At 45.6% G+C, this 23,431-nt stretch overlaps 2 protein-coding genes across 3 annotated transcripts in view; one reads left to right on the plus strand and one right to left on the minus strand.

Annotated features, from left to right (window-relative positions):
- LOC310702378 (uncharacterized protein) lies at window positions 1–6,672 on the minus strand. Its single transcript, XM_083493848.1, has 3 exons — window positions 6,294–6,672; window positions 2,397–2,758; window positions 1–146 (listed from the first exon to the last, which is right to left on the minus strand). Exons 1-3 carry the CDS (start codon window positions 6,350–6,352, stop codon window positions 19–21), a joined length of 549 nt encoding a protein of 182 aa, XP_083349974.1. The 5' UTR covers window positions 6,353–6,672; the 3' UTR covers window positions 1–18.
- A 1,225-nt stretch (window positions 6,673–7,897) lies between these two features.
- LOC310702348 (beta-soluble NSF attachment protein) overlaps window positions 7,898–23,431 on the plus strand; it is a 29,629-nt gene continuing 14,095 nt past the window's right edge. For both annotated transcript variants that reach the window (XM_083493828.1, XM_083493829.1), the window contains exons 1-9: window positions 7,898–8,285; window positions 14,807–14,886; window positions 16,591–16,707; window positions 18,511–18,557; window positions 18,690–18,767; window positions 19,128–19,183; window positions 19,578–19,662; window positions 21,854–21,958; window positions 23,326–23,394. In XM_083493828.1, the coding sequence (XP_083349954.1) occupies window positions 8,179–8,285; window positions 14,807–14,886; window positions 16,591–16,707; window positions 18,511–18,557; window positions 18,690–18,767; window positions 19,128–19,183; window positions 19,578–19,662; window positions 21,854–21,958; window positions 23,326–23,394 (744 nt within the window). In that variant the 5' untranslated portion in view covers window positions 7,898–8,178. The remainder of the gene's footprint in view (window positions 8,286–14,806; window positions 14,887–16,590; window positions 16,708–18,510; window positions 18,558–18,689; window positions 18,768–19,127; window positions 19,184–19,577; window positions 19,663–21,853; window positions 21,959–23,325; window positions 23,395–23,431) is intronic.

Here is a 23,431-nt window from a genome sequence, read left to right on the forward strand (position 1 = left end):
TCGATGATCAAGGCACTTTTAATGGGCGACTGTTGATGCATCTTTCTGGGATGACTCAATCAGATTTATGTTGGGCACCTTCCTGGGATGGTGGTTGAGAAAATGAAAACAAAAGGCTGGTGTGCCACTCTTCCTATCTTCTTGATCTGAAAGAAACAAGGACACAGCAATCTATTCTCTGAAAAAAGGATAATTTGTGGGAACATAATAGCTAACAGCATCTTAAAAAGCAGAGACATCACCTTGCCAACAAAGGTCTGTATAGTTAAAGCTATGGTTTTCCCAATAGTGATGTATGGAAGTGAGAGCTGGACCATAAAGAAGGCTGATCGCCGAAGAATTGATGCTTTTGAATTATGGTGCTGGAGGAGACTCTTGAGAGTCCCATGGACTGCAAGAAGATCAAACCTCTCCATTCTGAAGGAAATCAGCCCTGAGTGCTCACTGGAAGGACAGATCCTGAAGCTGAGGCTCCAATACTTTGGCCACCTCATGAGAAGAGAAGACTCCCTGGAAAAGACCCTGATGCTGGGAAAGACTGAGGGCACAAGGAGAAGGGGACGACAGAGGACGAGATGGTTGGACAGTGTTCTCGAAGCTACAAACATGAGTTTGACCAAACTGCAGGAGGCAGTGAAAGACAGGAGTGCCTGGTGTGCTCTGGTCCATGGGGTCACGAAGAGTCAGACACAACTAAACGACTAAACAACAAAATAGCTATAGAAAAAAGGTTTTAGAAAAGCACTAGATTCTCCTAATTGAGATGCTCATTATTAGTCATGGCATGAGTACTATCCAATAGTCATCCTGTACCATTATTTTTATTATCATTATCATCATTATCATCATCATCACTATTACTACCTACCCCTTGTCTGGATGGGGGCTAGAGAGAGGTTTGGGAGGCTGTGTAATCCAGCCTACTGTACAAAGGCAAAACTGGCATTCATTGCTCTACCATATGCCCACAACTTCAAAAGGTTGTCCACAAATGAATGCAGGCCTTGGGATGAAAATGTTTACCTCATAAAAGCAGGCTGTTGAGGAGTGCAGTTACACAGAACAACCCAGGTAAATGTAAAAGGACCCCTGACCACTACATCCAGTCGTGGCCGACTCTGGGGTTGCGGCACTCATCTCGCTTTATTGGCTGAGGGAGCCGGCGTACAGCTTCCGGGTCATGTAGCCAGCATGACTAAGCCGCTTCTGGCGAACCAGAGCAGCGCACGGAAACACCATTTACCTTCCCACCAGAGCGGTACCTATTTATCTACTTCCCTCTTTGACGTGCTTTTGAACTGCTAGGTTGGCAGGAGCAGGGACCGAGCAACGGGAGCTCAGTCCGTTGCAAGGATTCGAACCGCCGACCTTCTGATCGGCAAGTCCTAGGCTCTGTGGTTTAACCCACAGCGCCACCCTTGTCCCTACAGAACAACCTACCTTCTCTCAAATGGGTGGTAAGGATGGTGATACAGGCAAATTTATTTTCCATGCTCTCTCGTTTGTAAGGAGAGCATCTCCTAGGCCAGAGGTGACTTGGAGGTCCACCGTGAGCTGCCACTGGTGATTGCTGTGCCTCTCCCTGCCCCTAAGATATCTCTGCTCATCTTCCTACTGAAGTGATGCAACCAGAAGCCAAATCCTGCCTAGGCAGACAGATCAACTGGCTGGATGGCACATACCGTATTTTTCGCTCTATAGGACACATTTCTTCCCCTCCAAAAATTAAGGGGAGCTAGCTATGGAGCTAGTGCAGGCTCCTTGGCTTCAGCGAAAGCAACGCGAAGCCTCTAAAGCGCAGAGGGAGCACTCCCTCTGTGCTCCGGAGGCTACGCGTTGCTTTCGCTGAAGCCTGGAGAGCGAGAGGGGTCGGGACTCCTGGCTTCAGCGAAAGGAACCCAAAGCCTTTGGAGCGCAGCGGGAACTTGCAATGCGCTCCAACGGCTTTGGGGTCAGCTGCGCAAAGCCTCTGCAGGAGGCCTACCCAGGGCAGCGGGGTGCCTTCATCCCACTGCCCTCTGGAGGCTTCGCGGGCTGTCCCAGAAGCCTCCGCAGGGCACAGGGATGAAGGCTCCCCGTGCGGAGCCTTGGCACAAAGCTAGAACAGCTAGAGGGAGCGCTCCCTCTAGCTATGCTGGCTTTTGGATAGCCCCACAAAACCTCCGCAGCGCACGGGGATGAAGGCTCCCCATGCCCTGCGGAGGCTTCGCGCAAAGCTAGACCAGCTATCCCAGAAGCCAGATCCCTCTTGCTGTTCTGGCTTCTGGGATTCAAATTTCTTTTCTTCTTGTTTCCTCCCCCCCTAACTAGGTGCATCCTATTGTCTGGTGCGTCCTATAGAGCGAAAAATACATTGTGACAAGCCATATATTTCAATTCTCCTACTCCCCGCTGACCTTTCAGTATCCTAGAAGCTATCATTTCCCCCATTAGGCCATTTCTGTGGGTCTGCTGTGTGCCGGCGTCCTTCTGTCTCCTGTCATCAGATCTCTCAAGGTGCTCTCCATCTTTTTCCCCTTTGCATGGGACGTCAGAAAGGTTCTCCATCATGGTCTGCTCCTCTCTCTGCCCCTGCTTAACATCCTGCAGAAGATCTCCATCGTCCTTGGTGATGTGCACCATTGCTACAATGGTGAAGGTGTTGCAGTGGCCGACGATGCTCTGCTTGTCTGATAAGAAATGGGAGAGATTATCCATCTTCAGTCTCTCCATGTTCTGAGGTTCCTCATCAGAAATTGCCAGCTCAAGGATGTCTCTCCTGGAAATGCAAAAAAGGGATCAAAGTTGGGAGGCATACAAAGTCATTTGAGTTAAGCTACTCTTCTTGCCAACAAAGGTCTGTATAGTTAAAGCCATGGTTTTCCCAGTACTGTAGTGATGTATGGAAGTGAGAGCTGGACCATTAAGAAGGCTGATCGCCGAAGAATTGATGCTTCTGAATTATGGCGCTGAAGGAGACTCTTGAGAGTCCCATGGACTGCAAGAAGACCAAACCTATCCATTCTGAAGGAAATCAGCCCTGAGTGCTCACTGGAAGGACAGATCCTGAAGCTGAGGCTCCAATACTTTGGCCACCTCATGAGAAGAGAAGACTCCCTGGAAAAGACCCTGATGTTGGGAAAGATGGAGAGCACAAGGAGAAGGGGACGACAGAGGACAAGATGGTGGGACAGTGTTCTTGAAGCTACCAGCATGAGTTTGATCAAACTGCGGGAGGCAGTGGAAAACAGAAGTGCCTGGTCATGAAGAGTCGGACATGACTAAACGACTAAACGACAACAACAACAAACTCTTCTTGAGAGGTTCTATTGCCAATGAGGGAAGAAAAAGAAAGGATGAGTGGGGGTGGATCATGATTCTTGGTCTCTGTGTTTAGCTCTGTATATGTATGGATATTAATTAACATGAATCCCTACCCACCAGCAGCAATAACAACAGTGGTATGGTCTCCCTTGGGAGATTGTGGACTCTCCTTCCTTGGAGGTTTTTAAGCAGAGGTTGGCTGGCCACATGTCATGGATGCTTTAGCTGAGATTCCTGCATTGCAGGGGGTTGGACTAGATGACCCTTGGTGTCCCTTCCAGCTGTACAATTCTGTGATTTATTCTATGATTCCTGCCTTCTAAAGCACAGGTGGGCAACCTGCAGCCCAAATCCTGTTTTTTTGCACCCCCTGACACCTTTGAAGTTGCCCTGCTCTTCCATGCCATCAGAGACTGCTTTGAGATTCCAGGAAAGTATTTAGTTACACCACTTCTAGATTTCAAAAGGAAGTCATAGAAGGGAAAGTGAAGTTGCTGAAGGGTGCATATAGTATTCTGCTAGAATGGGAAACAAAAGATGAGGAGGTGAGATCGGTCATGATCAAATGGGCACAAGATATAGGACATAACATACAATTTGAAGATTGGGAAAAACTGTGGGAAATAGATTTAAAATTTACAGATTGTTCTCTTTTGAAAGAAAACTACATGAAAATGATGTATAGATGGTATATAACACCAGTACAGATAGCAAAAATGTATAAAACTGGGTCAAACATATGTTGGAAATGTCAAGAAAAGGAAGGGACCTTTTAACATGTGGTGGGAATGCAGAGAAATTTTAAAAAATTGGGAAATGATATGTAATGAATTGAAGAAAATGTTTAAAATGACATTTGCAAAAAACCCAGAAGCATTTTTGTTAGGGATTGTAGGACAAGACCTGCCAAGGAAAATAAAGAATTTATTTGTGTATGCTACAACAGCGGCAAGAGTCTTGATAGCACAAAGATGGAAGAATGAGGAAACCCCAACAAAAGAACAGTGGCAAGAGAAATTGATGAACTATGCAGAACTGGCGAAACTGACATACAAATTGCGAGATAGGGACAACTGTGACTTCAAAAAAGAATGGGAACTTTTTACAAATTATTTAAAAAGATAACAAAATGAACTGGACTCCTTGGCAGGTTTCGAATAAACATACACAAATTTATTGAGGGTTAATATAGTAGATAGATAATATAAGGATGTATACAATTTTATAGTATGCAGAGAACAGCATGAGTTGAGAAACCAGAGAAAGGAGCTGAGGGAAGTCTTGGGGGGGGGGGAAGGAGGGAGGGTTCGTTGGGAAGGTGGGGGGGGAAAGGGGGGAAATAATGAAGATGATTTGTTTTGATAATTTGTTACGTTGAAATTGTTAATAAAAAAATTATTTAAAAAAGAAAAATGCTCCTATCTCAAATAAATAAATGAATAAAAAAAAAGAGACTGCTTCGAGATTCTCATTGTTTTGGGGTAGGGTTCAATCATGTGCAACAAATTCAGATCGTGCAACTATAGTAGAACAGGAAGTCTTGCAAAACAAAACCACCACCACCCAAAAAAAATTAAGTGAAAAGGAAAATAGTAGGACAATCTAACCTGCAGACAAAAAAATCAAAATGAATGCTCAATAATCAGGTCATCTGGAGGTACCCAAAATGCCTTCCTCCCTGGTCATTTTCTCCTTAATTTTCCTGGCTTTTAAAACACCCCCCCCCACACACACACACACATTCTATGTGATTTCAGAACAATTGAAAATGGGGAGTATTGCATTTGATGCAAACGCATTGTGTTTTAAAAATAAAGCCATAGAGTGTTTTCCCCAGTTGTATGGCTGAGGAAAAATATTCCCTGCCTCACACAAACTTGCTGAGAACAAATTGGTAGTCTGTGAGCACCTCCAGACTGTCAGAAATATGAAGGAGCAATTCAGACATATACTAGTAAATTTAGGTTCGCACAATTATGGTGGATTAAAGCACTCTGTTGCCCTGTCGAAGACGGAAACAGCAGCTTTCTTTCCAACAGCCCAAACCTCCCATGATTTATAAGAAGGCTTCCGTGATTTCCTAGCACACCGATGAGTTGGTCAAATTATTCTTTAATGAAACCCAGTAATGGATGGATGACAACACATCTCACCTAGGTATCATATATTTAAAGTATATTTAAAACACATGACTCCCCCCTCCGAATCCTATAAATTTTAGTTTGTTAAGGGTGCTGGGAACTGTAGCTCTGTGAAAGGTAAACTGCCATTTCCAAGATTCTTTGGGGAAAGCCACACCCTTTAAATGTAATTTGCATGCAGACATCTTTCCACCTATGATGCCAATTTTTCACCTTTAGTGTGATGGCCTGGGATTCGGACTCAGAGGCTGAACCTGAGGAATCCCAGCCTGCACAGGAGTCCCTGCCTCCAGAACCAGCTGAGCCAGGGCTGGGGCTTGAGCCTGAAGGGTCCTCACCTGTGCTGGATCCTCAAGTGCAGGCATCAGCTGGGTCTGCTCTGGCTCCTGAGGTGATGGAGGACCCATTGCCTGCAGGGGCTCCACTCTCAGCCCTGTCAGGGGAAGCTGAGGTTGCCTCTGGGTCCGGTAACCCTCCAGCCTCTCCTGAGCTGCAGAGGCTCAGGGCAGAGAGTCGGAGGGAACTGAGTTCCCGCAGGAGGAGTGCTCACCTCCAGACCAGGAGAGGCGAGACACCTGTGGACCGGGCCGCCCTATGCCTTGGGGCTGATAAAAGCCAGTCAGCCCCAGTCCCAGGTTGCGGGAGCAACGTTGTTGCTAGTCTCTTCCTGCCTGCACCCTGTCCTGCTCTTCTGCCAGAGTTCCTAACCCCACCCAACTCCTCGCCTTGGACCCAGCTACAGCTTTGATGGACAGCCTCCATACCGCACCATCGACCTCGGACTGGACTTGGACTTCGCCTCTCGGTTAGCCCCCGGGACCAGCAGAGTTGGTTTGATCCTGAACATACCTTTTATTTCTGTCAAAGCACTTGAAGAAATTCCAGCATGTTAGATTCTGTTTGGCCATCCTGTTGCTCTGCTCCCTGAAGGCTGTTGAAATGGTGGTGCCCTCTGCTTAAAGTTAAAATCCGTCCGCAACCGGAAGAGACTAGATTACAGCTCACTCATAACCAAGAGGCTGGAGAGGAGATCATATCCCCCATTGAATCCTCTGTCATGAGTTGGGGATCTCAGGGCCAAAAAGCACCTCAGAGCCATTGTGATGCCATTGTGACGCAACAGACCTCTTGTCCAATCCTTGCCATGCTCTTCAAAAGCTGCGTCCAGGAAATAACTTGGGCAGCGCCATCTTGGGACCCATGAACACCTGTCTCACCACAACTCTCTCTGGCCAGGGATGATAAAGCTATAGTCCAGAAGCATCTGGAGGACTATTGGTTCCCCACCTCTGATATATGACATCACTGGTGCTAAGTCACATACCGGTACATAAACCAGAGCATTTCTGAAGACAGCCCTGCAATAGGGAAGTTTTTAATGTTTGGTGCCATATTGTGTCTTAATTTGTTGGAAGCCGCCCAGAGTGGCTAGGGTAACCCAGTCAGATGGGTGCAGCATATCCATAAATTATTATTATCATTATTATTAATTTTCTCCGGTACAGTGAAGGATATGTAGCAATCAATATTTCCCTCATCAGTAATGAGTTTTATGAGGAGGGCTTCAGTTGTCTTAAGAGTGCCATAGCATCATTTAGAAGAATATAGGTAAAGGTAAAGAGACCCCTGACCATTAGGTCCAGTCGCGGACGACTCTAGAGTTGTGGCGCTCATCTCGCTTTATTGGCCGAGAGAGCCGGCATACAGTTTCCGGGTCATGTGGCCAGCATGACTAAGCCGCTTCTGGCGAACCAGAGCAGCACACGGAAACGCCGTTTACCTTCCCGCTGGAGCGATACCTATTTATCTACTTGAACTTTGTGCTTTCGAACTGCTAGGTTGGCAGGAGCAGGGACCGAGCAACAGAAGCTCACCCCGTCGCAGGGATTCGAACCGCCAACCTTCTGATCGGCAAGCCCTAGGCTCTGTGGTTTAACCCACAGCACCACCCGTGTCCCTAGAAGAATATAAATCCCACAATAAATAAGCAGTCGAATAAGTATTTTAAGAAAGGTATGAAAAGTGGTGAGATATTCTTTCCCTTACCTTCCAGATTATCCTACAATTTCCTTTGCCCAGCTAACTTCGAGCCTGGCATTGGCAACTGGGCAGGAGGCAGCCATTTTCTGTTGAGCCATGCGTTGGCGTCCAGGTCAAGGGAAGCCATAGTCCCATTCTATTCTGCCTTGGTCAGACCCCGCCTGGAGTCCTGTGTCCAGTTCTGGGTGCCACAACAGAAGGAAACCAAGCCTTATGAGGAGTGGTTGAAGGAGCTGGGTATGTTTAGCCTGGGGAGGAGATAGAATAGCCATTTTCTAATATCTCATGGGCTGTCATGGATCTGTCATGGAGCATGGATCTAGTTTGCTTTCCCCCTGCTCTGGAGTATAGGACCCGCATCAGTGACAAAAAAGGAGATTCCAAGTCAACATCACGAGGGAGAAAAGCGGGATCGATCAACCCGGCGCGCGTGGGGTTGGACTAGATGATCCTCAGGGATCCCTTCGAACGGCGCGATCCCATCCCACCGGAAAAGCGCCGGATCTAGCGAGACCCTGCGCGGCCGCGGAGAGACAGCCGAGTAGATTCCCAGGCCCGCGGGGTTTGAAGCAGCCGCCGCAGCCGCAGGAGGCGGAGCTGGATCCGGAGGGGCCTGGTCGCCGGCCGCCCTCTGCCTGCCTCCTCCTCAGCCGCCGCCGCTGCCGCGCCACACGCAGAAGGCAAGGGAGCCGCGATGGACGCCGCCACCGCCGGCAGCAAGGAGCGGGAGGCCGCGCATCTCCTGGCCGAGGCCGAGAAGAGGGTGAAGTCCTCGCACTCCTTCCTCAGGGGCCTCTTCGGGTGAGAGCGGGCCAGGGGATCGGGCAGAGGGGATCGCCTCTCGAGGCCTGGAAGGAAGGGATCCTCCCTCGCGGGGACCCGCCGCCGCTCGGTTTTAGGCCCCGCTGGGTGCGGGAGGTGGGTCGATCCGCGTCTGCGGGCGATGGATCTAGAGGATCTAGACAGGATGGGTCTAGAGGAGAGCCGAGGGGCAACGGATCTCCCCTTTGCGACCGTCGAGCAGATCCCGCTTTTCTCCCTCGGATTGCGCGAAGTGAGCAGGGATAGATTTCTGCCATAGCTGTCAACTTTCCCCTTTTCTTGCGAGGAATCCTATTCGGAATAAGGGAATTTCCCTTAAAAAAAGGGAAACGTTGACAGCTATGATTTCTGCCCACCTGCCTGTCTCTACATAGACAGATGAGGAGGAGGAGTAATCATCATCATAATAATGAATAATACTTTTTTGTGGGCATCATCCTGGCACTCCAAAGGCCATGGAATGGCAGGGGCTGTGACATGGCAGTGTCTATAAGGCAAGGACAGATTGCAGAGGAGCATCGCACGCTGAGCTGGGAACAATTGCTGTTTAATTGGACTTAAGGTAGTTTCGGGCTGCCTTAATGACTTAGCAGAGTTGTGGCGGCATCATCGCCCTCCGTGTTTCAGTATGAATCCGCGCATGGGATGATGTCTTCTTCTCAGTTGGCAGGTGTGGGTACAGTAGGGAGGAAATACACTGCAAAACCCCACAAAAACCACCCTGGGATCTGCGAGGGAAGGGTGGTATACAAATTTAATGAATCATCATCACTGGCTCAAATGGAATCATAGCATTGTAGAGTTGGAAGGGACCACAGGGTGTGTGTGTGTGTGAGAGAGAGAGAGAGATCTAATCTAGTGTTTCCCAACCTTTTTCCGACTGTGGCCACCTTCTGAGCTTGTTTCCTTCCTGTGCCCCCCCCCCATGGGCGTAGCCAAGGGGAGCAGTTGCTCCTCCAATAATTAAAAATCAATACATATTGAAATATACTCGGAGTCGAGTGTGAATTTCATGCTCTTTATTCAGCTGATAGTAGCAATAAATGAAACTTTCCCCAAAACGTCTAGCTATATATACATTATTTACAAAATGGGCCCTGTGTGATTGGCTAATTCCGGGCTGCTCCTGTAGGCCAATCAGGTTGCGGATTCACCTCCTCCAGAAGCCTGATTGGCTGCTCCTGCAGGGCCAATAAGGTTGCGGATTCACTTCATCCAGGAGCCTGATTGGCTGCTCCTGCAGGCCAATCAGGCCGCTGATTCATTTCCACCTGGAGCTGGATTGGGTGGCACCTGCGGACCAATCAGACTGCTGCATTCTGGATCCTATTGTTCTAGGATTCAGCTCAGTACGTAACACATATCAATACAAATCTGAAGTTCTGCTCCCCCCTAACCAGATGACCCTGCATGGATTTCACCCTGTGCATTGCAGAGCCTGGCCAATAGGCCCTGCTGATAGGCCCTGATCCCCCAGGCACTGGGGGGGATTGCACCCTGCGCCTTGCAGAGTCAGGCCCAGGTTACCACCGGGCCCAGCTCTGGCAGCAGCAACAAGCATCTCGGGCTCACCCAGCCCTACACATTGCTACCCCATTAGTGCCCTTACCGGACCTGGGGGTTCTGAAACAGAGGCCCTACTGGTTAAAACAGGAGCCGATTGCCCTCTCCTGCTGGAAATAAACCTGGACTACTCCAAGAAAGGACGTGGGTGGCACTGTGGGTTAAACCACAGAGCCTAGGACTTGCTGATCAGAAGGTTGGCGGTTCAAATCCCACAACAGGGTGAGCTCCCGTTGCTCGGTCCCTGCTCCTGCCAACCTAACAGTTTGAAAGCACGTCAAAGTGCAAGTAGATAAATAGGTACCTCTCCGGCGGGAAGGTAAATGGCGTTTCCGTGTGCTGCTATAGTTCGCCAGAAGCGGCTTAGTCATGCTGGCCACATGACCCGGAAGCTGTACACCAGCTCCCTCGGCCAATAAAGCGAGATGAGCGCCGCAACCCCAGAGTCGGCCACGACTGGACCTAATGGTCAGGGGCTCCTTTACCTTACTCCAAGAAAGTGCACATGGTGAAAAGGAGCACTAGGCCATGGGTAGGCAAACTAAGGCCTGGGGGCCGGATCCGGCCCAATCGCCTTGTCTCTTTTTAATTTTTTTTAAAATTAATTTTATTAAATAATACAAGAATGTCAAAGAAAGACAATTTTCAAACATATGCGTATAAACACAATCATTCACACATTGTAGAACAATATTTAGAAAACAAGAAAAGAAAAAATAGAAAATAGAAATATACTTTCTGTAAACAACAATCTATGTTGTTCCTCTGTTTCCACTTTCCTCTGTGGCCCCCCAGCCTCATTCTGTGGGCCCTCCCCATTTACGCATTTTTCACCTGTGGCGCCCTTAGAATATCCTGAACCCCCCATTGGGAAACACTGATTGTCCAATTGCCTGCAATGCAAGAGTCTGATGTTTGCTACTTCATCTGTTGCTTCTAAGGTTTTTACGAGGGCATAGTTCTGAAAATCATTTAGCTGCTCTGTAACCTCTTCTTCTTACTGGGATATTTGGTGATGGACCTTGTAGCACCTGATTTCTACATTACGTCAGGCAAACCTTGAAGAAGTTCTTCTCAGATTATTGGTTAATTAGCAATCATGCATCTGATTCCGCTAATCCGTTAATTCAAATGGATATCTCATTTTGTCCTTAAAGAGATTAGATCCTCAGTTTGTGCCAGGTTTGTTAAAGCAACTGGATTTACGAACGCCTGCTCTCTAGGAAAGGAGGTGAATTTTACAGAGAAAATATGTGCTCTGGTCTCGACAAATCAGTTTGGGTCCTTACAGTTGACCTTGAGTTTCTTTCTTTCTTTTTAAACAGCCATGGCTGTTTTTATGTTACATTTTGCTGTTACAAGCATTTATGATGACATTATTTCAAGGGAACACCGTGCTCATAAGACTTCTTGATAGCAGTCCATCATAATAATTCTCTTCCAATATTTCTTCAGCAGATGAGCTGTCAAGTGTAACCGGATTTTTGCCAATAGATAATTACAAAACTGATTTAACTTTTTCCTTTCTGTTTATATTTAGGAAGATAACTGTTTTATTGTCTTTTTTTAAATAAGAGGTGTAAGAAAGGTAGTTGTAGAAACTCACCCTTTTATTTCATTTCTGCTTTTAAAAATTCTGCACAGAGTTACAGTATCGGAACATAAGAACATACAAAACTACCTTATAGCAAGGCAGACCAACAGTCCGTATTGTCAACACTCACACACAGCAGCTCTCTCAAGTTTCAGACTGGGGAATTTTACCAACCCTACCTAGAAATATAGGGATGCGGGTGGCGCTGTGGGTTAAACCACAGAGCCTGAGACTTGCTGATCAGAAGGTTGGTGGTTTGAATCCCCGCAATGGGGTGAGCTCCCGTTGCTCGGTCCCTGCTCCTGCCAACCTAGCAGTTCGAAAGCACGTCAAAGTGCAATTAGATACCATATTTTTCGCCCTATAGGACACACTGGCCCATAGGACGCACCTAGATTGGGGGGGGAATAAAGGGAAAAAAATTATTCCCCCCCCCCCCCAGGGAAGACCTTCCGCTGGGCGCGCAAGGCTTGCGGACATCTGCCCGAAGCATGGGGTGTGCTCCGCAGCCGGGTGCGCAAGGCTTGTGGACATCTGCCCAAAGCACGGGGCGTGCTCCGCAGTGCACCCCGTGCTTCAGGCTGCAGGCTGCTGCCCGCAAGCCTTGGAAACCTGGCGGGCACAAGCTTTGGGAGCCCGGCGGATAGCTTCCTGAAGCCTGGAAAGCGAGAGGGGTCGGTGCGCACCGACGCCTCTCGCTCTCCAGCCTTCAGCGAAAACCTGCATCCGCCCCATAGGACGCACACACATTTCCCCTTCATTTTTGGAGGGGAAAAAGTGCGTCCTATAGGGCGAAAAATACGGTAAATAGGTACCACTCCGGCGGGAAGGTAAACAGCGTTTCCGTGTGCTGCTCTGATTTGCCAGAAGCGGCTTAGTCATGCTGGCCACATGACCCGGAAGCTGTACGCCGGCTCCCTTGGCCGCTGTGGTTTAACAGTGCCACCCGCATCCCTTCTCCAATATTAATTTGTTCTAGCCATAACTAATGGTTGAATGGACCACAGTTAGTAAATATATTATATTTCTATATTGTCTGGAAGTATCATATCCTTTACATATCCCACAACAGTAACTAAAGAGTCCACTAGTAATTCAAAACCTAATTTTTTCCTATAAAAATAATTTATTATAGAAAGCCTGATTTATTTAGGGCAAGTCCGGAATGCATGAAGAATATTCAATCTATTCGAGCTACATCTGCAACATTTATTTTCTACATTTGACTCATCTTATGTAGAGTCCGGTACCATTTAAACAGCCGTTTCTAATAATTTTTTGTGCATACTGTAGGATGCCTTTCCACACCCAAACTCACATTTCTTGTGCCATAATTTGCATAAGGTTTTTAGTCACTAATCTGTGTAAGTGCCTCATAATGCCTAGATCAGCTGTGATTTTATATACTTGGCTCAAGATTTTTACAGCTGGCTTGCTAGAAATCATTACCCTGAAATTTGTAGAGTTGCGCAGGGAGCTACGGAGAGTTACTAATGAATAAGTTACTAATTATATGTTGTACGTGAAAGTATTGTCATAAGGGAATACAATGACTACCTGTTTCTTCAACAGTTTCCCTATAACTCTTCATTGGTACAATTTTGATATAGTTTTCTAATTGCAGTTAACCCATTACTGCGTATTTCCCAAAATGCTTTCGTCTTCTAGCTCTTTATTATATTGGATTGCTGTGAAAGCTGGCAAACCAGGACTTGATCTACTACTGCAGAAACACCAAATTTTAAACCAGCTACTAAAGCACATGTTTGCTAGAAAATTACCCATGTCCTTACTGTTCCAATGCCATAGGTTGTTGTTTAGTCGTTTAGTCGGGTCTGACTCTTCGTCACCCCATGGACCAGAGCATGCCAGGCACTCCTGTCTTCCACTGCCTCCCGCAGTTTGGTCAAACTCATGCTGGTAGCATGAGTTATTTCATTATGTGAAATAATGGTATAATGGAACCATAACTCATCAAAATACATTTTTGGCATTAACTCGTACACACACACACACACAGAGAGAGACAGACTGGTATGTCCACAGCAAAAGATACACCGCGAGAGTCAAGGTGGAATAGCAGTTAAAGTGACAGAATAGGTCCTGGGAGACGAGGCTTCAAGGGCTAAATGTGGTCAGGACCACGGACAGCTCTCTGTGGTGGCTCAATACAAGGTCAAAGCATCAGTGTCCTTAGAGCAGTGGTTCTCAACCTGTGGGTCTCCAGATGTTGTTGGACTACAACTCCCATCATCCCTGAGCTCTGCCCTTGCTAGCTAGGGGTGATGGGAGTTGTAGTCCAACAACATCTGGGGACCCACAGGTTGAGAACCGCTGCCTTAGAGGGTTGCTTCTGGACTGCTGCAGCTGTGTGGGTATCTCAAGTTCCATTTCCTCAGAGCAAAGTTGTCTACGCTGAAAGGGACCATATACTGTTTTGAAGTCTGAAGCTCTGGTAGGACTGAGAAGCCTCTTGTTGCCCATGGATGAGGTAGAGCAGCAGTGGAAAGGGACTCTTCCAAGCTGCAGGTAAAGGTAAAGGGACCCCTGACCATTAGGTCCAGTCGTGACCGACTCTGGGGTTGCGGCGCTCATCTCGCTTTATTGGCCGAGGGAGCCGGCGTACAGCTTCCGGGTCATGTGGCCAGCATGACTAAGCCTCTTCTGGCGAACCAGAGCAGCGCACGGAAACACCGTTTACCTTCCCGCCGGAGCGGTACCTATTTATCTACTTGCAATTTGGCATGCTTTCAAACTGCTAGGTTGGCAGGAGCAGGGACCAAGCAACGGGAGCTCACCCCGTCATGGGGATTCGAACCGCCGACCTTCTGATCGGCAAGTCCTAGGCTTTGTGGTTTAACCCACAGCGCCACCCGTGTCCCTAAGCTGCAGGTAGTTCTGGGATACGTCCTCTGGGGCTGAGAGCTGCCTCCTTTGGGGGAGAGGATAGAGGTGTACCTGGATTCCAGAGCTATCCTTTGAAAGGTTTATTTGGCGGTGGGGTTAATTCATTTGGAGGCTGTTTCCTCGGATGATCCCTGAATCTGGTCTTCCCAATTCTTCATTGAAAGACCCCTCTTCATTGTACCCCTCCTCTGATAGTGGTGTCTGGATCACATTAGTAAAAATGCCCATATCTCTCTGTTGTCTTCAGGCTTTCATTGTGCAAGGTAGAGGATTCATTGTGCAGTCAACTACCAAGGACTCACAGTTGTGTAATGTAAACCATTTATGTCATGGAATCAGGTTGAGACGTCCCTTTCATACCTGGATGTTTCATAGCATTAGAAATATCTGCCTCCTTCCAATTCCTTTTCTCTTTCTGGTTTTTTTTCCCCCATAGAGGAAATTCAAAGGTAGAAGAAGCATGTGAAATGTATACCAGAGCTGCAAATATGTTCAAGATAGCTAAAAACTGGAATGGTATGTATGGAAATGTTTTCTTCCTTTGCAGAAGGAGAAGGCCAATGGATAGTTGTAGAGCTCCCATATAACTTTATGATGCCCCATACATATATGGGGCAATTTATTCCAGCTGTTTGATCAGAATTAACATTCCTTAATTTCACACGCAAGCCCTTACAGTGTATGATGCAGCCATTCCCCTTTGGCTGATAGCCTAAGTCATGGTTTGCTTGCATTGGATTTTTAAAGCCACTCATCTCTGTGTATGCTAGATAATGACTCTGCTGTTTGTTGATGATTCATTCCCTTTTCCCAAGACGAAATGGAGGTGATTCAGAAGCCCTTACTTTCCCTTGCTTTCAGTTCAGCCCTTGATTGGTTCAGAACTCATTATTTCTGGATAGGTTAATTTGACAGAAACTTGTGGAGGGATTCGCTGCACACTAGTAAAATTCATTTAAGCTATCAGTGTGTCTTATTTTCCCTTATTGCCTTTTGCATGTCATCTATCAACAGATGCCTTCTCCGCATTGGTCCTCTAGCCGTCATTTTTACCCTACGGTTGTATACTTAAAATATTGCATAATTTCTAATGTTTCCCTTTCTTCTACACCTTTCTCACGGTCTTTGTGAATGTGTAGTATACAGTGGTGCCTCGCAAGACGAAAATAATTCGTTCCGCGAGTCTTTTCATCTTGCGATGCTTTTCGTCTTGCGAAGCACGGTCCGTCGCAACTGCGCCTCTTCAAGCGGCTTTAAGAAAAAAGCGCAAGACGTTTTCGTCTTGTGAAGCAAGCCCATAGGGAAATTCGTCTAGCGAAGCAGCGCAAAACCGAAAAACCCTTTCGTCTAGCGAGTTTTTCGTCTTGCGAGGCATTCCTCTTGCGGGGCACCACTGTATTTCTACCTGGAACAATTGCATTGCTACATAGGATTTATTTGTGATAATTAAAATTCCTTTAAAAGAATGGCAGGGGTTGGGAACCTGTGGCTCTCTAGATCATGAGTAGGCAAATTAAGGCCCGGGGGCCGGATCCAGCCCAATCGCCTTCGACATCTGGCCTGCGGACGGTCCGGGAATCAGCATGTTTTTACATGAGTGGAATGTGTCCTTTTTAAAAAATGCATCTCTGGGTTATTTGTGGGGCCTGCCTGGTGTTTTTACATGAATAGCCTGTGTGCTTTTATTTAAAATGTATCTCTGGGTTATTTGTGGGGCATAGGAATTCGTTCTTTTTCTTTTCTTTTATCAAAATATAGTCCGGTCCCCCACAAGGTATGAGGGACTGTGGACCAGCCCCCTGCTGAAAAAGTGTGCTGACCCCTGGATGTTGTTGGACTGTAAGTCCCATCAGTCCCAGTCAGGAAAGGCCCATGGTCAGGGACGATGGAGCTTTCGGTCCAGCCACATCTGGAGGGCCAGAGGTTTCCCACCCCTGAAGAACATAAGAACATCTTGCGCTTTGTAATTAATTCAGAGACAGATCCAGAACAGAGAAAATTACAACAATCATTGCAAGCTGTCCTTCAGAAACAGCTGCACTTTTCCAAGCTAGAGCAAATAATGGGCTATCTTTCAGTGTGAGCCTGAATTCTATATTTCCAAAGGAAAATATTGTGGGCGGGGGTGTGTGGGAGAGATCATGGTCCTTTTTGTCATTCAAATGGCTTCTTATAACATTGTCTAGAGATCATGTGATTTGGGGACTGTTTCTTTTCCAGCTGCAGGGAATGCATTTTGTCAGGCAGCCAAACTCCACATGCAACTACAGAGTAAACATGATTCAGCAACCTGTTTTGTAGACGCAGGCAATGCTTTCAAAAAGGCAGATCCCCAAGGTAAGAGGCATCTTGTGCATAGTACAACTGTCTAGGTTGGTATTTACCTATGTTGAACGAGGCATTTAGGTAGGACGATTACATATAAAGCTCTACAGTTTGTAGCTTGGAGATTTTCCTAAGCCAAGGCAGCCAAACGAAACTGTACTCTCCTGAAAATAATATATCATCATGAGCAGTCCTGAAAGGTCCCATGGGAAACTCGGAATAAATGTAGTGTTAGGTCCATTTCACACAATTGTTTTATGTGCAGTGGGGTCAGTAATAATTGTGGGATATGAATGGGTTTGTTGAATGACATAGAGCTGACTTTTAAGGATACTGAAAAGTGTGTAAGGCTCCAGTCCTATACATATTTACCTGGGAGTAAGCCCCATTGAACTTAGTGTGGTTTGCTTCTGAGTAGACATGCTGTACGTATATTGTGCTAGGATGCATAATAAAACATTAATCCTTCCAAACTGTTCCCCCCCTTAAAGAATAGTGAAAAATAATACTATATCATGATACCTGTTTCTAAAAAATAAATCTTAATGTTTTCCCCAAACAAAATATGCCTAAACATTTGCTAATCAATGACAGTTTTTTTTTCCTGACTGTTCATGCCATTTTAAAGGTTTTACTAACACCCAGGCTATGTGTATTCCAGCTAAGATTGTCCATGCTAATGTGGATATTTGCATGCATAGATCCTGACTTATATTAAAGGTCCTATATGTGATGGGAAGAGAATGAATGAGTCTTAGGCTTGTTGCAATAGTACACACACACACACACACACACACACACACGTTTGTGTCACGTATACAAGGGCCTTTATGAATTGACTATGCCTTAATTCAGTTTGAAGACGCAAATATTGCAGCCTACAAATGTTTTATTGTGTTTTTAATATTCTGTTGGGAGCCACCCAGAGTGGCTGGGTAAGCCTGAACAGATGGGTGGGATATAAGTAATAAATTAGTAGTAGTAGTATTACAAATTAGGACTGGGAGGACAGCAGTAGATGGCGCCAGAGTCAATTACAGGCTGAGCCAACTACCGTATTTTTCGCTCTATAAGACGCACCAGACCATAAGACGCACCTAGTTTTTGGAGGAGGAAAACAAGAAAAAAAAATCCAAATCCCAGAAGCTATTCTGGCTTCTGTTATAGCTGCACAGCCTGTGTACTCTCCATAAGATGCACACACATTTCCCATTACTTTTTAGGAGGGGAAAAGTGTGTCTTATAGAGCGAAAAATACGGTAATTCTAGTTTTGCCCCCTTCCTCCTCCCTGCTGCATTCTACAAGGGAAAAAGTGAGACTAAGAAGGAGAAAAATGACAGCCCATGTTGCTTCATCAACTGGCTATAAGAAGGCAGGCAGATGGGGGCTGACTGAGGGCAAACTGAAATTGGTGGGGCCATTTGCCTGTTTACCATAATGGCACAACCTCCATTGCACATGCGCATATATTGAACATGTGTCCATGTTCTTTTCATCGGAGGTGGCTGGTGTCTTTGTCAGCCAGTCCCCTCAGTGGAAGTATATGGAGAAGCTCTTGAAGATGGGAGACTTCCAATAATTATGTCAGAGCACCTGTGCTCAAAAGGGATCTCTGGCAAGGGGTATCAGTATCTTACGTATATGTCTGAGGGTGAATGGGTTGAGTCGCTATTAGAATTTAAGAATGACTGAGGTTCTGAACGCTGAGTCTAATGAGCTGAGCAAGCTAGTTCCTTGTACTTGTGAAATAAACCATGTTTGAATGACTGAGCTGATTTTATTCATTATCTCCCCCTAAAATGCATACGGTACAGAGGCTATCAACTGCTTAAATGCCGCCATCGATATTTACACAGACATGGTAAGAAACCCTAGGTGCTAGGGTTGGGATTCCAGTTCATGACCGTGCAGTTTGGTGTTAACTCTTTGGTTCAGCTGTCTTTGTTGTTGGCGTTGAAAAGAGAATAATTAGGTCAACTACTTCTCTTCCTAGGGCCGATTTACTATTGCGGCCAAGCATCACATTACCATTGCGGAGATTTATGAGTCTGAGCTCGTGGACATTGATAAGGTATGCCCATTAAGTTATCTGAGTCCCTTGTGTACATGTTAAGACACTGTCAGAATAGTCTGAAAATATTTAGATTGCAACCCTGTGCATACTTCCTTGAGCACAGACGTAGCCCAGCAAGCCACACAGAATACTCTTAGCTTACTCAAATGGTGGCAGTGGTAGTGGGAAGTCTACAAGAATATATTTTCAGATGAAGAGGAATCCTTTTAGCAAAGGCAATAAAAGTACATTAGAAATACAGCCACTCCACCTATGACACTGGCTGTTTTATTTTCTATCCTTTCCTAGTTTGAAATTTGTTTTTGTTTTCTTCAGTGTTGCATAAGTTATGAAAAGCCACTGTTTTGCTTTCTTTAGGCTATTGCCCATTATGAACAGGCTGCAGATTACTACAAAGGGGAAGAATCCAACAGGCAAGTTTTCATAAAATAGCTACTCTTAGTGTTCAGTGTATACCGTATTTTTCGCCCTATAGGGCGCACCGGCCCATAGGACACACTTATTTTTTTGGGGGGGGAATAAAGGGGGGAAAATTATTCCCCCCCCCTCCAGCCCCAAAGAGCAAAGACCATTGGTCAAGGATGATTGGATTTGTAGTCCAACCGCATCTGGAGGGCCACAGGTTTCCCTTGATAAAGATCTATCATATGATGACTGAATACCAGTGTTCTTCCATCTGTATGCATGGGGTCAAATAATTTCCTAAGGAACTAAAGCTTCTTCATCAGTCGTACAATGCTCCATTTTGCATTTGTTTAGAAATCCTTACTTCTGTGCAATTCAGTTAATTCTACCTCTTGCTTCTAGTTCTGCTAACAAATGTCTGCTGAAGGTGGCTGGGTATGCTGCTCAGTTAGAGCAATATCAGAAGGCAGTTGAACTCTTTGAACAGGTAGGTTCGCTGTAGGGATATCGCGGAGTGGGGCAGTGGGGTCCAGAGGGAGCACACTTCCTCACCTGCAGGCATCCACAATTTGCCTGCACGCGTGACCTTGGGGTGCAGGGAAACACCCCCCCCCCGGACAAGCCACAGCTGTCTGTACATCGTTCCACCTCTGCCTGACCTTCCGCCTCTGCATGACCTTTTGCGATCTCAGCAGTCAGCGGTGTCCTGTCTGTAACCCTTTTCCATGAGACCTTTGTCTCCTTTCGTCATACACTGCAAGGGGAAAAGGACGCTGTGGAACAGGTGCCAAAATAGCTTTGTACCACCCCACGATCTCGGGACGGAAGATGTGTAAAGGTCACAGCCCAAAGTGTATTTGCCTGGCTTGCATATTTGTCTCAATAAAAGGAGGCTCCACAGGAATGGTGGTAGCTCGCTTCAGCCCACCTGTGCGCAGCTCACATGATGATCAACACCTGTCTTGGGCCTTCACTTCAGTTCGCCACATTCAATGTCACAAAAGGGAGAGAATAAATCATAGGCATACAATCCAAAGGATTGTCCATTTATTCCCGCTCATTTCTTAACCAGTTACTGATCCCCAGGAGGACCTCTCCACTTATTCCATGATTATTAAGCTTACTCAGGAGTTGTCAGAAGCTTTATGAAAGTCTTATGTACAGAATGTCAACTGGATCGCCTCTGTTTATATGCTTATTGGCACTTTCAAAGAAATAGAAAGGGTTAGTGAGGCGGGACTTACTCTTGCAGAAGCCATGCTGCTGGTTCTGCTTCAGCGAGAACCGCTGTTTTACATGCTTGGGAATTCAGTTTTTAACCAGTTTTCCTGCAATATTGGCCTGTTAAGGCTAATTGGCCTTAAAATGAAACAAAATGCAGTGGTGCCCCGCAAAACGAAATTAATTCGTTCCGCAATTTTTGCCGTCTAGCGAATTTTTCTTCTTGCGAAGCACGGTTTAAACGGTTTAACAAAGTCGCAAGACGTTTTCGTCTTGCGAAGCAAGCCCATGGGGAATTCGTCTTGCGAGGCAAATCGCGAATGAAAAAACCTTTCGTCTAGCGAGTTTTTTGTCTTGCGAGGCATTCGTCTTGCGGGGCACCACTGTGTAAGTGTTGATCCTCAAAAACCACATCAAATAACCACCCCACCCGCAAAAGAGCGAATTTCAAAAATAAATGACCCAAAGTTGGACCATTAGTTCTGCCCAAATGCCCAGAAGAGTACAAATGCCTTTGTATGGTTCCAGAAGGATGACAAAGTCTGTGCCAGGCCACCTCAGTATTTATGAGTTCCCACGTACTTTCCCCAATGGGATCACTTCCAGGGGCTTTCATAGAATTGTAGAGTTGGAAGGGACCACGAGGATCATCTAGTCCAACCCTGTGCAATTCAGGAATCTTTTGCCCAACGTGGGGCTGAAACCCACAGCCCTGAGATGAAGAGTCTCATGCTCTGCTGACAAGCTCAGGACCCAAAACAACACTGGATCATCATTAGTGATGCTATTGTGTTGCACAGTACTGTACTGAGAATATGACTCTTGGCGTATAAAATATAGTTCTCTATTTGTGGTAGAGTGAAATGTGTTGTGAAATTGAAATAATATTTTAAAACTAATGTATTATTAGGGACGCGGGTGGCGCTGTGGGTTAAACCACAGAGCCTAGGACTTGCCGATCAGAAGGTCGGCGGTTCGAATCCCCGCGACGGGGTGAGCTCCCGTTGCTCAGTCCCTGCTCCTGCCAACCTAGCAGTTTGAAAGCACGTCAAAGTGCAAGTAGATAAATAGGTACCACTCCGGTGGGAAGGTAAACGGCGTTTCCGTGCGCTGCTCTGGTTCGCCAGAAGCGGCTTAGTCATGCTGGCCACATGACCCAGAAGCTGTACGCCGGCTCCCTCGGCCAATAAAGTGAGATGAGCGCCACAACCCCAGAGTCGGCCACGACTGGACCTAATGGTTAGGGGTCCCTTTATCTTTACTTCTTCTTCTTCTTCTTCTTCTTCTTCTTATTATTATTATTATTATTATCAACAAAGTGAAGTTTGGAGTTCTGGGACAACAAAATACTGGCATTTCAAATACAATGAAAGGGAATCACAAGGGACTGGATGATATAATAGTGTTTTGAGTTTTACTGCTCACAATTGGGCTAAATGTCTGTTTGCTTTCTTTAGGTTGGAACAAGCACTATGGATAATCCATTACTCAAGCACAGTGCAAAAGATTACTTCTTTAAAGCTGCCCTGTGTCACTTTATAGTTGACGAGTTGAATGCTAAGGTTAGTGCAACTCACTAAGTACCATCGTTGTATAGGCCAAGATGCACCCTTGTTTGTACAAAGAATGTACAGAATCAGTTGACTAACGTTAAACCATAAATACCATCTGCTCATACTGCTGTTCTTTCTGCAATGACAAGTGATCACTGTACAAGCCCTACTTGAATGTCCTTCTCTGTGCTTGCTTATGGTAATGTGAGACTATGAGGAAAGAAGAGTCATCACAATTGCCTTGTGTTTTCTTGCCTTAAACCTTTGATGGCAATCACATATGTCTAAAGCCAGTTCTGTCTGTTTGAAGTATGGAGGTGTAGTTTCAGGTTTGAGATAAAACAGATGTAAGGAACAGATAGGAACATACTACCATATGTGGTGGTCCTGTCTAGAGATACAAAGATTTTGGAATATGATTTATGAAGAGATAAAGAGATTGATAAAAACTACATTTAGCAAGAAGCCAAAGAATTTTTACTAGGAATGGTTTCAGATAATATTCCCAAAAACAAAACCTGGCTAATTATGTATGCAACGTCAGCAGCAAGGGTTATAGTGGCAAAACACTGGAAAGATAAAAATACACCCACTAAAGAGGAATGGGTAGTCAAATTGTGCGAGTACTTGGAGCTCGCAAAGCTGGCAGATGCAATAAGAGATAAACCTAAAAAATTGGTGAAAGAAGAATGGGAATGTTTAAATAATTATTTAGGGGACAAGGGCTCAGCAAGAAAGATCTGGTTATGTCTAGAATGATACTGCATAGAGAAATGCTCCCTGATACCAAGATGAGGGATTCCTTTGGAATGCAGATAGAGTTAATTGATAAGAATAATGATCTGTTGTGAGCTTGACGGAAGTGTACAAGAGATGAGCCTTCCTGCTTTGGCTCATCTTCCTTTTTCTTTTCCCCCTATTTTTCTTTGTTCTTTTCTTTCTTCTTTCCCATAGTTGCTTATGTTCTGTGCCATGTATTTTGATATTTTTTGTAGTTTTAAAGTCCCCCCCCCATTATTATTATTATTATTATGGATTATTATGGATTTTTCATTTGTAATTTTGGTTGTCTATATTTATATGTATTTGTTTAAAGCAAAATAAAAGTATTTAATGAAATAAAAACAGATGTAAGTTTGTAACACAGGACTGTCCTATTTATAAATAGCCATACAAGTGCCTCTCACCACACCTTTTCATATTCTAAATGCATTTCTCCAAATGTGCTAAGTAATTTTAATTTTTTACAACCCTTGCATTGTGATCCATCTCCAAGAAATAGTTTCTGGTAGGTTTAAGGGCTAATCTAGACGATATGCAGGGAATCTGCCTGTCTCGATGAAATTGGAAGCTTAAAATTTGCTGCTCTCTTTCAGCTTGCTCTGGAGAAGTATGAAGAATTGTTCCCGGCCTTCTCAGATTCAAGGGAGTGTAAACTATTGAAAGTAGGTGAAACTGCATGTGTTTGAACGGGTTAAAAAT

This window comes from Podarcis liolepis, assembly GCF_965112155.1.
Source record: "Podarcis liolepis genome assembly, chromosome: 3".
In the NCBI taxonomy this organism is placed as follows: Eukaryota; Metazoa; Chordata; class Lepidosauria; order Squamata; family Lacertidae; genus Podarcis; species Podarcis liolepis.

Excerpts from the sequence above, each read along its gene's own strand:
- LOC310702378 (XM_083493848.1), bottom strand. The coding sequence starts at position 6,352 with ATGGCCAAACAGAATCTAACATGCTGGAATTTCTTCAAGTGCTTTGAC. Across the intron at positions 2,759-6,293 it reads TGCTTTGACAGAAATAAAAG|GAGAGACATCCTTGAGCTGG; the intron begins GTATGTTCAGGA and ends TTGCATTTCCAG. Across the intron at positions 147-2,396 it reads AGCTTCTAGGATACTGAAAG|ATCAAGAAGATAGGAAGAGT; the intron begins GTCAGCGGGGAG and ends TGTTTCTTTCAG.